Raw genomic sequence first — 17,750 nt, 5'->3', positions numbered from 1 at the left:
CTGGGCACACGGCACTGGTGGCACTGGGACACAGCACTGGCACACGGCACTGGTGGCACTGGCACACGGCACTGGTGGCACTGGTGGCACTGGGCACACGGCACTGGTGGCACTGGGCACACGGCACTGGTGGCACTGGTGGCACTGGGACACCCTGGGGCCATCGGGCGGTGGGGGAGCAGCGCTGGGGACGCGACGCAGCCCCGGCCGCGGCTTTGGGGGGAATTTGGGGCATTTTTGGGGCATTTTTGGGGCATTTTTGGGGCATTTTGGGGGCATTTTGGGGTCAGGTTTGGGGTGGTTTAGGGGATGTTTTGGGGCACTTTTGGGGTGGTTTTTGGGCACTTTCGGGGGCAGTTTTGGGGCACTTTTGGGTGGTTTTTGGGGTTGTTCTGGGGCAGTTTCGGGGTCATTTTTGGTGTAATTTTGGGGTGATTTTGGGGCACTTTCGGTGTCCGTTTTGGGGCGCTTTTGGGGTCATTTTTGGGGTGGTTTTGGGGCACTTTCGGTGTCAGTTTTGGGGCGCTTTTGGGGTCATTTTTGGGGTCGTTCTGGGGCAGCTTCAGGGTCATTTTTGGGGTGATTTTGGGGCGCTTTTGGAGTCATTTTTGGGGTGGTTTTGGGACACTTTTGGGGTAATTTTGAGGTGATTTTGGGGTCAGTTTTGGGGTAATTTTGGGGTGATTTTGGGGCACTTTCAGTGTCAGTCTGGGGTGATTTTGGGGCGCTTTTGGGGTCATTTTGGGGCAGTTTCAGGGTCATTTTTGGGGTGATTTTTGGGGTGGTTTTGGGGCACTTTTGGGGTCATTTTTGGGGTGGTTTTGGGGCACTTTTGGGGTCAGGTTTGGGGCACTTTTGGGGTCATTTTTGGGGTGGTTTTGGGGCACTTTTGGGGTCATTTTGGGGCACTTTTGGGGTCATTTTTGGGGCAGTTTCAGGGTCATTTTGGGGTGATTTTGGGGTCAGTTTTGGGGTGATTTTGGGGTGATTTTGGGGTGATTTTTGGGGTCCCACCTTGGTCCACGCCGTTGATGTAGAAGTGCAGAGCGTTGTTGGCCTTTCGGGTGAGGCCGATGTGATCCCCCTCCTGCGGGGACAGACGGGGTCACCCCGACCCCAAAATCGGGGAGAAACCCCCCAAAATTGGGAGAAACCCCAAAATTGGGGAAAACCCCCCCAAAATCGGGGAGAACCCCCCAAAATCGGGGAGAACCCCCCCAAAATCAGGGACCCTGAAGGAATTTTGGGGGAATTTGGGGTGAAAAAGGAGGAATTTGAAAGGAAAATGTCCCAAATTTGGGCAACCCAGGGAGGTTTTTTTAGGGGATTTTGGGGATTTTGGGGTTCCCATAATTTTTGGGGGGGGTTTTGGGGCTCCCATGGGTGGATTTGGGAGGATTTTGGGTGGATTTTGGGGGATTTTAGGGATCCAAAAAGTGAAATTGATGGGGTGGAATCACCCCGATTTTTCAGAGATTTGGGGATTTTGGGGGTTTTTGGGGTTCCCATAATTTTGGGGGGATTTTGGGGGTCCCGGGGGTGGATTTGGAGTGGATTTAGGGTGGATTTTGAAAGAATTTTAGGGATCCAAAAAGAGAAATTGATGGGGTGGGATCACCCTGATTTTTTTAAGATTTTGGGATTTTTGGGGTTTTGGGGTTCCCATAATTTTGGGGGGATTTTGGGGGTCCCAGGGGTGGATTTGGGGTGGATTTAGGGTGGATTTTGAAAGAATTTTAGGGATCCAAAAAGTGAAATTGATGGGGTGGAATCACCCCGATTTTTCAGAGATTTGGGGATTTTGGGGGTTTTTGGGGTTCCCATTTTTTGGGGGGATTTTGGGGGTCCCGGGGGTGGATTTTTGGGGTTTTGGGGGTCCCGGGGGTGGATTTTTGGGGGGTTTTTGGGGCTCACCTGCAGCTCGTCCAGGCTGAACTCGCAGTACTCCCGGCGCGTCCCCTTCCCGTTGGTCAGGATCCCGCAGCCGCTCATCATGATGGTCCCTGGGGAGCCAAAATCACCCTGAGACACCCCAAAATCACCCTGAGACACCCCAAAATCATCCTGAGGGACCCCAAAATCACCCTGGGGACCCCAAAATCACCCCAGGGCACCCCAAAATCACCCCAGGGCACCCCAAAATCACCCTGAGACACCCCAAAATCACCCTGGGGAGCCCAAAATCACCCCAGGGCACCCCAAAAATCACCCTGAGACACCCCAAAATCACCCTGGGGAGCCCAAAATCACCCTGAGACACCCCAAAATCACCCTGGGGACCCCAAAATCACCCTGAGACACCCCAAAATCACCCTGGGGGACCCCAAAATCACCCTGAGGGACCCAAAATCAGCCTGAGACACCCCAAAATCACCCTGGGGAGCCCAAAATCACCCTGAGACACCCCAAAATCACCCTGAGACACCCCAAAATCACCCTGGGGACCCCAAAATCACCCTGAGACACCCCAAAATCACCCTGGGACACCCCAAAATCACCCTGGGGACCCCAAAATCACCCTAAGACACCCCAAAATCACCCTGAGACTCCCCAAAATCACCCTGGGGAGCCCAAAATCACCCTGGGACACCCCAAAATCACCCTGGGGAGCCCAAAATCACCCTGGGACACCCCAAAATCACCCTGAGACACCCCAAAATCACCCTGGGGAGCCCAAAATCACCCTGAGACACCCCAAAATCACCCTGGGGAGCCCAAAATCACCCTGAGACACCCCAAAATCACCCCAGGGACCCCAAAATCACCCTGAGACACCCCAAAATCACCCTGGGGACCCCAAAATCACCCTGGGGACACCAAAATCACCCTGGAGGACCCAAAATCACCCTGGGGAGCCCAAAATCACCCTGAGACACCCCAAAATCACCCTGAGACACCCCAAAATCACCCTGGGGAGCCCAAAATCACCCTGAGACACCCCAAAATCACCCTGACACACCCCAAAATCACCCCAGGGACCCCAAAATCACCGTGGGGAGCCCAAAATCACCCTGGGACACCCCAAAATCACCCTGGGGAGCCCAAAATCACCCTGAGACACCCCAAAATCACCCCAGGGACCCCAAAATCACCCTGGGGAGCCCAAAATCACCCTGAGACACCCCAAAATCACCCTGGGGAGCCCAAAATCACCCTGAGACACCCCAAAATCACCCCAGGGACCCCAAAATCACCCTGAGACACCCCAAAATCACCCTGGGGACCCCAAAATCACCCTGGGGACACCAAAATCACCCTGGAGGACCCAAAATCACCCTGGGGAGCCCAAAATCACCCTGAGACACCCCAAAATCACCCTGAGACACCCCAAAATCACCCTGGGGAGCCCAAAATCACCCCGAGACACCCCAAAATCACCCTGGGGAGCCCAAAATCACCCTGGGGAGCCAAAATCACCCTGAGACACCCCAAAATCACCCTGGGACACCCCAAAATCACCCTGGGGGACCCCAAAATCACCCTGGGGGACCCCAAAATCACCCTGGGGAGCCCAAAATCAGCCTGAGACACCCCAAAATCACCCTGGGGACCCCAAAATCACCCTGGGACACCCCAAAATCACCCTGAGATGCCCCAAAATCACCCTGAGACACCCCAAAATCACCCTGGGGAGCCCAAAATCACCCTGGGACACCCCAAAATTACCCTGAGACACCCCAAAATCACCCTGGGGAGCCCAAAATCACCCTGAGACACCCCAAAATCACCCTGGGGACCCCAAAATCACCCCGAGACACCCCAAAATCACCCTGAGACACCCCAAAATCACCCCAAGACACCCCAAAATCACCCTGAGACACCCCAAAATCACCCTGGGGGACCCCAAAATCACCCTGAGACACCCCAAAATCAACCTGGGAACCCCAAAATCACCCTGAGACACCCCAAAATCACCCTGGGGAGCCCAAAATCACCCTGAGACACCCCAAAATCACCCTGGGGAGCCCAAAATCACCCTGAGACACCCCAAAATCACCCCAAGACACCCCAAAATCACCCTGAGACACCCCAAAATCACCCTGGGGAGCCCAAAATCACCCTGAGACACCCCAAAATCACCCTGAGACACCCCAAAATCACCCTGGGGGAGCCAAAATCACCCTGAGACACCCCAAAATCACCCTGAGACACCCCAAAATCACCCTGAGGGACCCCAAAATCACCCTGGGGAGCCCAAAATCACCCTGAGACACCCCAAAATCACCCTGGGGACCCCAAAATCACCCTGAGACACCCCAAAATCACCCTGAAGGACCCCAAAATCACCCTGGGGACCCCAAAATCACCCTGGGGACCCCAAAATCACCCTGAGACACCCCAAAATCACCCTGAGGGACCCCAAAATCACCCTGGGGGACCCCAAAATCATCCTGAGACACCCCAAAATCACCCTGAGGAGCCCAAAATCACCCTGGAGAGCCCAAAATCACCCCGAGACACCCCAAAATCAGCCTGAGACACCCCAAAATCACCCTGAGGGACCCCAAAATCACCCTGGGGAGCCCAAAATCACCCTGGGGACACTCCAAAATCACCCTGAGACACCCCAAAATCACCCTGGGGGACCCAAAATCAGCCTGAGACACCCCAAAATCACCCTGGGGAGCCCAAAATCACCCTGAGACACCCCAAAATCACCCTGGGGAGCCCAAAATCACCCTGGGGGACCCCAAAATCACCCTGAGGGACCCAAAATCAGCCTGAGACACCCCAAAATCACCCTGGGGAGCCCAAAATCACCCTGGGGACTCCAAAATCACCCTGGGACACCCCAAAATCACCCTGGGGAGCCCAAAATCACCCTGAGACACCCCAAAATCACCCTGGGGACCCCAAAATCACCCTGGGGACCCCAAAATCACCCTGAGACACCCCAAAATCACCCTGGGGAGCCCAAAATCACCCTGGGACACCCCAAAATTACCCCGAGACACCCCAAAATCACCCTGAGACACCCCAAAATCACCCTGGGGAGCCCAAAATCACCCTGGGACACCCCAAAATCACCCTGGAGAGCCCAAAATCACCCTGAGACACCCCAAAATCACCCTGGGACACCCCAAAATCACCCTGGAGAGCCCAAAATCACCCTGAGACACCCCAAAATCACCCTGAGACACCCCAAAATCACCCTGGAGGACCCAAAATCACCCTGAGACACCCCAAAATCACCCTGGAGGACCCAAAATCACCCTGAGACACCCCAAAATCACCCTGGAGGACCCAAAATCACCCCAGGGACCCCAAAATCACCCTGGGGAGCCCAAAATCACCCTGGGGGCCCTTCCCAGAGGAATTTTGGATTTTGAAGGGAATTTGGGGTTTTTCCCTGGGATTTTGGGGATTTTTTCTCCCCAGGATTTTGGGGTTTTTTTTCCGGGATTTTTGGGGGTTTTTCTGGGATTTTTCTCCCAGAATTTTTTGAGATTTTTTTCCCAAGATTTTTTGGGTTTTTTTCCAGGATTTTGGGGGGTTTTTCCCGGGATTTTTGGGAGTTTTTCGGGGATTTTTGGGGGGGTTTCTTCCCAGAACTTTTGGGGGTTTTTTCCCAAGATTTTTTTTGGTTTTTTCCCAGAATTTTTGGGGATTTTTCCCAGAATTTTCAGGATTTGTCCCAAGATTTTTTGGGGATTTTTCCCAGAATTTTTTGGACTCTTTCCTCAGGATTTTTGGGGGTTTTTCCCCAGGATTTTTTCAGGATTTTTCCCAGAATTTTGGGGTTTTTTCCCCAGAATTTTGGGATTTTTTTCCAGAATGTTGGGGGATTTTTCCAGAATTTTGGGGGATTTTTCCCAGAATTTTTTCGGGATTTTTCCCAGAATTTTTTGGACTCTTTCCCGGGATTTTTGGGGGGTTTTCCCCAGGATTTTGGGTTTTTTTCCCAGAATTTTGGGGTTTTTCCCCAAGATTTTGGGGGATTTTTCCCAGAATTTTTTTGGGATTTTTCTGCGGGATTTTTTGGGGATTTTTCCCAGAATTTTGGGGTTTTTTCCCAGAATTTTTTCAGGGTTTTAACCCGAATTTTTTTGACTCTTTCCCCAGGATTTTTTGGGTTTTTCCCAGAATTTTTTGGGGATTTTTCCCAGAATTTTTTGGACTCTTTCCCCAGGATTTTTTGGGGGGGTTTTCCCCGGTTTATTTTTTTAATTTTTCCCAGAATTTTTTGGATTTTTTTTTCCCAGAATTTTTTGGGGATTTTTCCCAGAATTTTTTGCACTCTTACCCCAGGATTTTTTGAGTTTTTCCCCAGAATTTTTGAGTTTTTTCCCCGGGATTTTTTCGGGTTTTTTCCCCGAATTTTTCGCACTTTTCCCCCAGGATTTTTTGGGGGTTTTCCCCGGGATTTTGGGGTTTTTCCCGGGATTTTGGGGGCTCACCTGAGCGCAGGTTGGTCATGGTGGCCGGGTACTCGAGGCTGTTGGGGTTGTGGGCGGTGACCCCGATCTCGATGGACCCCGACCATTTGTCCACCAGTTTGTCAATGCGGATCTGGGGGACCCCAAAAAACCCCCCCCGAAAAAACCAAGCCCAAAACCACTCAGGACCCCCCTAAAAACCCCCAAAAACACCCTAAAAACCCCCAAAACCACTCAGAACCCACCGAAAAACCCCCAAAAACACCCTAAAAACCCCCAAAAACACAATAAAAACGCCCAAAACCACTCAGGACCCCCCTAAAAACCCCCCAAAACACCCTAAAAACGCCCAAAACCCCCCAAAACCACTCAGGACCCTCCTAAAAAACCCCAAAAACACCCTAAAAACGCCCAAAAACACCCTTAAACCCCCCAAAACCACTCAGAACCCACCAAAAAACCCCCAAAAACACCCTAAAAAAACCCCAAAAACACCCTAAAAACACCCAAAACCACCCTTAAAACCCCCCAAAACCCCCCAAAACCACTCAGAACCCACCGAAAAACCCCCAAAAACACCCTTAAAACCCCCCAAAACCCCCCAAAACCACTCAGGACCCACCAAAAAACCCCCAAAAACACCCTAAAAACGCCCAAAACCACTCAAGACCCCCCTAAAAAAACCCCAAAAACACCCTAAAAACGCCCAAAAACACCCTTAAAACCCCCCAAAACCCCCCAAAACCACTCAGAACCCACCGAAAAACCCCAAAAACACCCTAAAAACGCCCAAAAACACCCTAAAAAACCCCCAAAACACCCTAAAAATGCCCAAAACCACTCAGGACCCTCCTAAAAACCCCCCAAAACACCCTAAAAACGCCCAAAAACACCCTTAAAACCCCCCCAAAACACCCTAAAAACCCCACAAAAACCTTAAAAACCCCACAAAAGCCCCCAAAACCCACCTAAAAAACCCCCAAAACCACTCAGAATCCTCCTAAAATCCCCCAAAAACACCCTAAAACCCCCCCAAAACCACTCAGAACCCACCGAAAAACCCCAAAAACACCCTAAAAACGCCCAAAACCCCCCAAAACCACTCAGGACCCCACTAAAAACCCCCCAAAACACCCTAAAACCCTCCCAAAACCCCCCAAAACCACTCAGAACCCACCTCAAAACCCTCAAAAACACCCTAAAAAAAACCCAAAAACACCCTAAAAACGCCCAAAACCCCCCAAAACCACTCAGGACCCTCCTAAAAACCCCCAAAAACACCCTAAAAACACCCAAAACCACCCTTAAAACCCCCCAAAACCCCCCAAAACCACTCAGGACCCACTGAAAAACCCCCAAAAACACCCTAAAAAAACCCCAAAAACACCCTAAAAACGCCCAAAACCACTCAGGACCCTCCTAAAAACCCCCCAAAACACCCTAAAAAACCCCCAAAACACCCTAAAAACGCCCAAAAACACCCTTAAAACCCCCCAAAACCCCCCAAAACCACTCAGAACCCACCGAAAAACCCCCAAAAACACCCTAAAAAACCCCCAAAACACCCTAAAAATGCCCAAAACCACTCAGAACCCACCTAAAAAACCCCCAAAACCACCCTAAAAACGCCCAAAACCACTCAGGACCCTCCTAAAAACCCCCCAAAAACTCCCTTAAATCCCCCAAAAACCAACCTAAAACCCCCCCCAAAACACCCTAAAAACCCCCCAAAAACCTTAAAAACCCCACAAAAGCCCCCAAAACCCACCTAAAAAACCCCCAAAACCACTCAGAACCCTCCTAAAAACTCCCCAAAACCCCCAAAAACACCCTAAAACCCCCCAAAACCCACCTAAAACCCCCCCAAAACCACTCAGAACCCACCGAAAAACCCCCAAAAACACTCACAAAATCCCCCAAAACCCACCTAATAAACCCCAAAAAACCCTAAAAACCCCCCCAAAACCCACCTAAAAACCCCCCAAAACCCCCTAAAAACCCCCAAAACTACTCAGAACCCTCCTAAAAGCCCCCCAAAACACCCTAAAAACCCCCAAAAACACCCTAAAAACCCCCAAAACCACTCAGAACCCACCTAAAAACTCCCCCAAACACCCTAAACTCCCCCAAAAAAACCCTCAGGACTCCCCAAAAACCCCAAAACCCCACAGGACCTCCCTAAAATCCCCAAAAAACCCAAAAAACCCCTCAGGACTCTCCTAAAAACCCCCCAAAAAAACCCTTAAAACCCCCCAAAACCCCCCCAAAACCCCACAGTACCCCCCTAAAAACCCCCAAAAACACCCTAAAAAGCCCCAAAAACCCCTCAGGACCCCCCTAAAAACCCCAAAAACACCCTAAACTCCCCCAAAAAAACCCTCAGAACACCCCAAAAACCCCAAAACCCCACAGGACCTCCCCAAAATCCCCAAAAAACCCTAAAAACCCCTCAGGACTCTCCTAAAAACCCCCCAAAAAAACCCTAAAACCCCCCCAAAACCCCTCAGGACCCCCCTAAAAAGCCCCAAAAACATCCTTAAAACCCCCCAAAACCCCCCCAAACCACTCAGGACCCCCCTAAAAAACCCCAAAAACACCCTAAAAAAACCCAAAAACCCCTCAGGACCCCCCAAACCCCTCCAGATCCCCCTAAAACCCCCCAAAACCCCCCAAAACATCCTAAAAAAGCCCCAAAAACCCCTCAGGACCCCCCTAAAAACCCCAAAAACACCCTAAACTCCCCCAAAAAAACCCTCAGGACACCCCAAAAATCCCCAAATCCCCACAGGACCTCCCTAAAATCCCCCAAAACCCCAAAAAACCCCTCAGGACCCCCCTAAAAACCCCCCAAAAAAACCCTAAAACCCCCCCAAAACCCCACAGTACCCCCCTAAAAACCCCCAAAAACACCCTAAAAAGCCCCAAAAACCCCTCAGGACCCCCCTAAAAAGCCCCCAAAACACCCTAAACTCCCCCAAAAAAACTCTCAGGACTCCCCAAAAACCCCAAAACCCCACAGGACCTCCCCAAAATCCCCAAAAAACCCTAAAAACCCCTCAGGACCCCCCTAAAAACGCTGCAAAAAACCCTAAAACCCCCCCAAAACCCCTCAGGACCCCCCTAAAAACCCCCAAAAACACCCTAAAAAGCCCCAAAAACCCCTCAGGACCCCCCTAAAAAGCCCCAAAAACACCCTAAACTCCCCCAAAAAAACTCTCAGGACTCCCCAAAAACCCCCAAACCCCACAGGACCTCCCCAAAATCCCCAAAAAACCCTAAAAACCCCTCAGGACCCCCCTAAAAACGCTGCAAAAAACCCTAAAACCCCCCCAAAACCCCTCAGGACCCCCCTAAAAAGCCCCAAAAACACCCTAAACTCCCCCAAAACCCCCCCAAACCACTCAGGACCCCCCTAAAAAACCCCAAAAACACCCTAAAAAGCCCCAAAAACCCCTCAGGACCCCCCAAACCCCTCCAGATCCCCCTAAAACCCCCCAAAACCCCCCAAAACATCCTAAAAAAGCCCCAAAAACCCCTCAGGACCCCCCTAAAAACCCCAAAAACACCCTAAACTCCCCCAAAAAAACCCTCAGGACTCCCCAAAAACCCCAAAACCCCACAGGACCTCCCTAAAATCCCCAAAAAACCCGAAAAACCCCTCAGGACCCCCCTAAAAACCCCCCCAAAAACCCTAAAACCCCCCCAAAACCCCTCAGTACCCCCCTAAAAACCCCCAAAAACACCCTAAAAAGCCCCAAAAACCCCTCAGGACCCCCCTAAAAACCCCAAAAACACCCTAAACTCCCCCAAAAAAACCCTCAGGACTCCCCAAAAACCCCAAAACCCCACAGGACCTCCCCAAAATCCCCAAAAAACCCTAAAAACCCCTCAGGACCCTCTTAAAAACCCCCCAAAAAAACCCTTAAAACCCCCCAAAACCCCCCCAAAACCCCTCAGTACCCCCCTAAAAAGCCCCAAAAACATCCTTAAAACCCCCCAAAACCCCCCCAAACCACTCAGGACCCCCCTAAAAAACCCCAAAAACACCCTAAAAAGCCCCAAAAACCCCTCAGGACCCCCCAAACCCCTCCAGATCCCCCTAAAACCCCCCAAAACCCCCCAAAACATCCTAAAAAAACCCTAAAAACCCCTCAGGACCCCCCTAAAACCCCCCCCAAAACCCCACAGGACCCCCCTAAAAACCCCCAAAAACACCCTAAAAAGCCCCAAAAACCCCTCAGGACCCCCCTAAAAACCCCAAAAACACCCTAAACTCCCCCAAAAAAACCCTCAGGACTCCCCAAAAACCCCAAAACCCCACAGGACCTCCCCAAAATCCCCAAAAAACCCTAAAAACCCCTCAGGACCCTCCTAAAAACCCCCCCAAAAACCCTAAAACCCCCCCAAAACCCCACAGTACCCCCCTAAAAACCCCCAAAAACACCCTAAAAAGCCCCAAAAACCCCTCAGGACCCCCCTAAAAACCCCAAAAACACCCTAAACTCCCCCAAAAAAGCCCTCAGGACTCCCCAAAAACCCCAAAACCCCACAGGACCTCCCCAAAATCCCCAAAAAACCCGAAAAACCCCTCAGGACCCCCCTAAAAACGCTGCAAAAAACCCTAAAACCCCCCCAAAACCCCTCAGGACCCCCCTAAAAACCCCCAAAAACACCCTAAAAAGCCCCAAAAACCCCTCAGGACCCCCCTAAAAACCCCAAAAACACCCTAAACTCCCCCAAAAAAACCCTCAGGACTCCCCAAAAACCCCAAAACCCCACAGGACCTCCCCAAAATCCCCAAAAAACCCCTCAGGACCCTCCTAAAAACCCCCCCAAAAAACCCTTAAAACCCCCCAAAAACCCCCCCAAAACCCCTCAGTACCCCCCTAAAAAGCCCCAAAAACATCCTTAAAACCCCCCAAAACCCCCCCAAACCACTCAGGATCCCCCTAAAAAACCCCAAAAACACCCTAAAAAGCCCCAAAAACCCCTCAGGACCCCCCAAACCCCTCCAGATCCCCCTAAAACCCCCCAAAACCCCCCAAAACATCCTAAAAAAGCCCCAAAAACCCCTCAGGACCCCCCTAAAAACCCCAAAAACACCCTAAACTCCCCCAAAAAAACCCCTCAGAACACCCCAAAAATCCCCAAATCCCCACAGGACCTCCCTAAAATCCCCCCAAAACCCCAAAAAACCCCTCAGGACCCCCCTAAAAACCCCCCAAAAAAACCCTAAAACCCCCCCAAAACCCTTCAGGACCCCACTAAAAAACCCCCAAAATGCCCCCAAAAAAACCTAAAAACCCCTCAGAACACCCCAAAAACCCCAAAACCCCCCAGGACCTCCCTAAAATCCCCCAAAAAACCCCAAAAACCCCTCAGGGCCCCTCAAAACCTCTCAGGAGCGCCCTAAAAGCCCCCAAAAATGCCCCAAAAAATTGCAAATAAAATCGCAAAAAATGCCCCAAAAAATAAAAAAAAAATCCAAAAAATTCCCCAAAAAATTCCCAAAATCCCCCAAAATCTCACCTTGAACATCTCAACTCCCAAGGGTCGCTTTGTGAGGACAACACCCCCAAAACCCCACCCAAAACCCCTCGAAATTCCCCAAAAGCTCCAAAAAAAATCCCAAAAAAAAATCGCAAAAAATCCAAAAAAAATCGCCAAAAAATCCAAAAAATTCCAAAAAAATCCCCAAAAAATTCCCAAAATTCCCCAAAATCTCACCTCAAACCTCTCAACTCCCAAGGGTCACTTTGTCACTTTGTGAGGACAACACCCCCAAAACCCCACCCAAAACCCCTCGAAATTCCCCAAAATTCCCAAAAAAATTCGCAAAAATTCAAAAAAAATCCAAAAATATCCAAAAAAAAAATCAAAAAAATTCCCAAAAAAATCCCAAAAAAATTTCCCAAATCCCCCAAAATCTCACCTCGAACCTCTCAACTCCCAAGGGTCGCTTTGTGAGGACAACACCCCCAAAACCCCACCCAAAACCCCTCGAAATTCCCCAAAAGCTCCAAAAAAAATCCCAAAAAAATCGCAAAAATTCCAAAAAAAATCGCCAAAAAATCCAAAAAATTCCAAAAAAATCCCCAAAAAAATCCCAAAATTCCACAAAATCTCACCTTGAACCTCTCAACTCCCAAGGGTCGCTTTGTGAGGACAACACCCCCAAAACCTTTCCAAATCCCCCCCAAAAAATGCCTCAAAAAATCCAAAAAAAATCACAAAAAATTCAAAAAAAATTCCAAAAAAATCCCAAAAAAATCCCAAAAAAATCCCAAAAATTCCCAAAAAATCCCAAAAAATTCCCAAAAAATCCCAAAAATCCCCGAGCCCCACCTCGAACATCTCGCTGTCCCTCAGGGGTCTGTTGGGCAGCACGACGCCGTTGTTGAACTCGTCCAGGGGCCGGCGCCTCCCAAAATCCTCCCCAAAAACCCCCAAAAATGCCCCAAAAATTCCCAAAAAAATTCCCAAAAAATCCCCAAAAAATTCCCCAAATCCCACTAAATCTCACCTTGAACCTCTCAACTCCCAAGGGTCGCTTTGTGAGGACAACACCCCCAAAACCCCACCCAAAACCCCTCGAAATTCCCCAAAAGCTCCAAAAAAAGTCCCCAAAAAAATCGCAAAAATTCCAAAAAAAATCACCAAAAAATCCAAAAAAATCCAAAAAAATCCCCAAAAAATCCCAAAAAATTCCAAAAAATCCCACAAAATCTCACCTTGAACCTCTCAACTCCCAAGGGTCGCTTTGTGAGGACAACACCCCAAAACCTTTCCAAATCCCCCCCAAGAAATGCCTCAAAAAATCCAAAAAAAATCACAAAAAATTCCAAAAAAATTCCAAAAAAATCCCAAAAAATCCCAAAAAATTCCCCAAAATCCCCAAGCCCCACCTCGAACATCTCGCCGTCCCTCAGGGGTCTGTTGGGCAGCACGACGCCGTTGTTGAACTCGTCCAGGGGCCGGCGCCTCCCAAAATCCTCCCCAAAAACCCCCAAAAATGCCCCAAAAATTCCCAAAAAAATTCCCAAAAAATCCCCAAAAAATTCCCAAATCCCCCAAAATCTCACCTCAAACATCTCAACTCCCAAGGGTCGCTTTGTGAGGACAACACCCCCAAAACCCCACCCAAAACCCCTCAAAATTCCTCAAAAGCTCCAAAAAAAATCCCCAAAAAAATCGCAAAAATTCCAAAAAAAATCGCCAAAAAATCCAAAAAATTCCAAAAAAATCCAAAAAAAATCCCAAAAAATTCCCAAAATCCCCCAAAATCTCACCTTGAACCTCTCAACTCCCAAGGGTCGCTTTGTGAGGACAACACCCCAAAACCTTTCCAAATCCCCCCCAAGAAATGCCTCAAAAAATCCAAAAAAAATCACAAAAAATTCCAAAAAAATTCCAAAAAAATTCCAAAAAAATCCCAAAAAATTCCCAAAAATCCCCAAGCCCCACCTCGAACATCTCGCCGTCCCTCAGGGGTCTGTTGGTCAGCACGACGCCGTTGTTGAACTCGTCCAGGGGCCGGCGCCTCTCGGCCGTTTTGTGGCCGTTGCTGAGTTTGATGAGGGCCCCGCACTTCTCGTGGAACAGCAGCGCCTCGTTGGTCAGGGCTGCACCTGGGACGGGGGAAAATGGGGTAAAATCCACGTGAATTGGGAAAAGTGGGGGGAAATGGGGGAGAGGGGAAAAAAAAAACGGGGGGGAAAGGTGGAAAAATGGGGGAAATGGAGCAAAAACTGGGGGAAATGGAGGGGAAAATGGGGGAAATCGAGGGGAAAGTCAGGGAAAAATGGGGGAAATGTGCCCAAAAATTAGGGGAAAAAACAACCAAAAATGGGGAAAGTACAGGGAAAAATCAGGGAAAAAACAGGGAAAAATCAGAGAGAAAAAAGTCCAAAATGGGAGGAATGTGCCCAAAAATTAGGGGAAAAAACAACCAAAAATGGGGAAAATACAGGGAAAAATCAGGGAAAAATCAGAGAGAAAAAAGTTCAAAATGGGGGGAATGTGCCCAAAAATTAGGGAAAAAAACAGGGAAAAATGGGGAAAGTACAGGGAAAAATCAGAGAGAAAGCAGCCAAAAATGGGGGAAATGTGCCCAAAAATTAGGGAAAAAAACAGGAAAAAATGGGGAAAATACAGGGAAAAATCAGGGAAAAATCAGAGAGAAAAAAGTCCAAAATGGGGGGAATGTGCCCAAAAATTAGGGAAAAAAACAGGGAAAAATGGGGAAAATACAGGGAAAAATCAGGGAAAAAACAGGGAAAAATCAGAGAGAAAGCAGCCAAAAATGGGGGAAATGTGCCCAAAAATTAGGGAAAAAAACAGGAAAAAATGGGGAAAGTACAGGGAAAAATCAGGGAAGAAACAGCCAAAAATAGGGGAAAATACAGGGAAAAAATCAGAGAGAAAACAGTCAAAAATGGGGGAAATGTGCCCAAAAATCAGGGAAAAATCAGGGAAAAAACAGAGAGAAAGCAGCCAAAAACGGGGGAAATGCAGCCAAAAATGAGGGGAAAAACCAGCCAAAAATGGGGAAAACGCACCCAAAAATGAGGGGAAAAACCAGCCAAGAATGGTGGAAATGTGCCCAAAAACTGGGGAAGAAAACAGCCAAAAATGGGGGAAATGGGCCCAAAAATTGGGGAAGAAACAACCAAAAATGGGGGAAATGGGCCCAAAAATCAGGGGGAAAAACAGCCAAAAATGGGGAAAATACAGGGAAAAATCTGGGGAAAATCAGGGGAAAACAGCCAAAAAATGGGGAAATGTACCCAAAAATCAGGGAAAAACCACCCAAAAATGGGGGAAATGGGCCCAAAAACTGGGGAAAACCCAGCCAAAAATGGGGAAAATGGGCCCAAAAATCAGGGGGAAAACCACCCAAAAATGGGGGAAATGGGCCCAAAAATTGGGGAAAAACCACCCAAAAATGGGGGAAATGGGCCCAAAAATCAGGGGAAAAACCAGCCAAAAATGGGGGAAATGGGCCCAAAAATTGGGGAAAAAACAGCCAAAAATGGGGGAAATGGGCCCAAAAATTGGGGAAAAAACAGCCAAAAATGGGGGAAATGGGCCCAAAAATCAGGGAAAAAACCAGCCAAAAATGGGGAAAATGGGCCCAAAAATTGGGGAAAAACCAGCCAAAAAATCAGGGAAAATGTGCCCCTCCTTGGATCCCACTTTTTATTATTTTTACCCCAATTTTCCCCCTTTTTACCCCAATTTTCCCCCCCATTTATTTCACCCAGGCCACGCCCCTTGGGAATTTGGCCACGCCCACAACGCTTCATTAGCATAAAGGGGCGTGGTTTGGAGGCGCAGACCCCGCCCCCCTGTCACTTACTGCCCCCTGGTGGCTCCAGGCTGTCGGGGAATTTGTCCGGGCGGGGCTGGGGCAGGGCCCGGGGGGGGGCGGGGGGCAGCGCTGGGGGGGGGGAGGGGACACCAGTGACCACCAGTGACCACCAGTAACCACCAGTGACCACCAGTGGCCACCAGTGGCCTCGAATCCCCCCCCAGGCCCTTCCTCGTCATCCCGAAATGCCTCAAATCCCTCCCAAATTCATCCCAAATCTCCCCAAAATCCCCCCCAGACCCCCCTCAATTCCCCTCCAACCCCTCCAAGGCCCCTCAATCTCCCCCCCCCAAATCCCTCCCCATCACCCCAAACCCCCTCAATTCCCCTCCAACCCCCACAAACCCCCCCAAAATCCTCTCAATTCCCCTCCAAACCCCCCCAATCCTCCCCAAACCCCCTCAATTCCCCCCCAGAACCCCCCAAATCCCCTGAAATTCCCCTCAATTCCTCCCGAACTCCCTCAAATTCCTCCCCCAAACCCCAAACTCCCCCCAAATCTCCCCCAAACTCCCTCAATCCCCCCTCAATCTCCCCCAAACCCCCCCAAATCCCTCCCCACCACCCCAAACTTCCCCAAATCCCCCCCAAACTCCCTCAATCCCCCCCCAAATCCCCTCAATCACCCCTCAGTTCCCCCCAAACCCCCCTAATCCCGCCCAAATCTCTCCCAAACCCCCACAATGTCCCCCAAATCCCCTCAATTCCCCCCAAAACCTCCCCAAATCCCTCCCCACCACCCCAAACTCCCCCCAAATCCCCCCCAACTCCCTCAAATCCCTCCCCACCACCCCAAATCCCCCCAAATCCCCCCCAAACTCCCTCAATCCCCCCCAAACCCCCCCAAATCCCTCCCCACCACCCCAAACTTCCCCCAAATCCCCCCCGAACCCCCCCAAATCCCTCCCCACCACCCCAAACTTCCCCCAAATCCCCCCCGAACCCCCCCAAATCCCTCCCCACCACCCCAAATCCCCCCCGAACTCCCTCAATCCCCCCTCAATCTCCCCCAAACCCCCCCAAATCCCTCCCAACCACCCCAAATTCCCCCAAACCCCCCCAAATCCCTCCCCACCACTCCAAACCCTCCCCATATCCCCCCCAACTCCCTCAAATCCCTCCCCACCACCCCAAATCCCCCCAAATCCCCCCCAAAACTCCCTCAATCCCCCCTCAATCTCCCCCAAACTCCCTCAAATCCCTCCCCACACCCCCAAACCCTCCCCAAATCCCCCCAAACTCCCTCAAATTCCTCCCCCAAACCCCAAACTCCCCCCAAACTCCCTCAAATCCCTCCCCACCACCCCAAATCCCCCCAAACGCCCCCAAATCCCTCCCCACCACCCCAAACTCCCCCCAAATCCCCCCCGAACTCCCTCAATCCCCCCTCAATCTCCCCCAAACCCCTCCCCACCACCCCAAACTTCCCCAAATCCCCCCCAAATCCCTCCCCATCACCCCAAATCCCCCCTGAACCCCCCGAAATCCCTCCCCACCACCCCAAATCCCCCCCAAACTCCCTCAATCCCCCCTCAATCTCCCCCAAACCCCCCCAAATCCCTCCCAACCACCCCAAATTCCCCCAAACCCCCCCAAATCCCTCCCCACCACCCCAAACTCCCCCCAAATCCCCCCCAAATCCCTCCCCACCACCCCAAATCCCCCCCAAACTCCCTCAATCCCCCCTCAATCTCCCCCAAACCCCCCCAAATCCCTCCCCACCACCCCAAACTCCCCCCAAATTCCCCCCAAATCCCCCCCATCACCCCAAACTCCCAAACTCCCCCCAAATCCCCCCCAAATCCCTCCCCACCACCCCAAATCCCCCCCAAATCCCTCCCCACCACCCCAAACTCCCCCCAAACTCCCCCAAACCCCCCCCAAATCCCTCCCCACCACCCCCAAATCCCCTCATACCGGGCAGCATCCCCCCTCCACCACTGCCATTCTCCACCATCCCCGCGGGCGGCAGCGGCGGCGCCGGGGGCGGGGGCATCCCCGAG

The 17,750-nt window shown here is 50.8% G+C and overlaps 1 protein-coding gene across 2 annotated transcripts in view; it reads right to left on the bottom strand.

The window, feature by feature from the left end:
- The window catches only part of NEURL4 (neuralized E3 ubiquitin protein ligase 4), a 64,723-nt gene extending 46,992 nt beyond the window's left edge, over window positions 1–17,731 (bottom strand). For both annotated transcript variants that reach the window (XM_082300555.1, XM_082300556.1), the window contains exons 1-6: window positions 17,665–17,731; window positions 15,736–15,816; window positions 13,842–14,005; window positions 6,399–6,510; window positions 1,915–2,003; window positions 1,015–1,087 (exon numbers count right to left, since the gene is read on the bottom strand). In XM_082300555.1, coding sequence (XP_082156681.1) covers window positions 1,015–1,087; window positions 1,915–2,003; window positions 6,399–6,510; window positions 13,842–14,005; window positions 15,736–15,816; window positions 17,665–17,704 — 559 coding nt within the window. In that variant the 5' untranslated portion in view covers window positions 17,705–17,731. The remainder of the gene's footprint in view (window positions 1–1,014; window positions 1,088–1,914; window positions 2,004–6,398; window positions 6,511–13,841; window positions 14,006–15,735; window positions 15,817–17,664) is intronic.
- Window positions 17,732–17,750: the final 19 nt, after the last annotated feature.

Source organism: Coloeus monedula (genome assembly GCF_965178545.1).
Source record: "Coloeus monedula genome assembly, chromosome: 40".
Taxonomy (NCBI): domain Eukaryota; kingdom Metazoa; phylum Chordata; class Aves; order Passeriformes; family Corvidae; genus Coloeus; species Coloeus monedula.
This window is presented reverse-complemented; position numbering and strand designations above follow the sequence as displayed.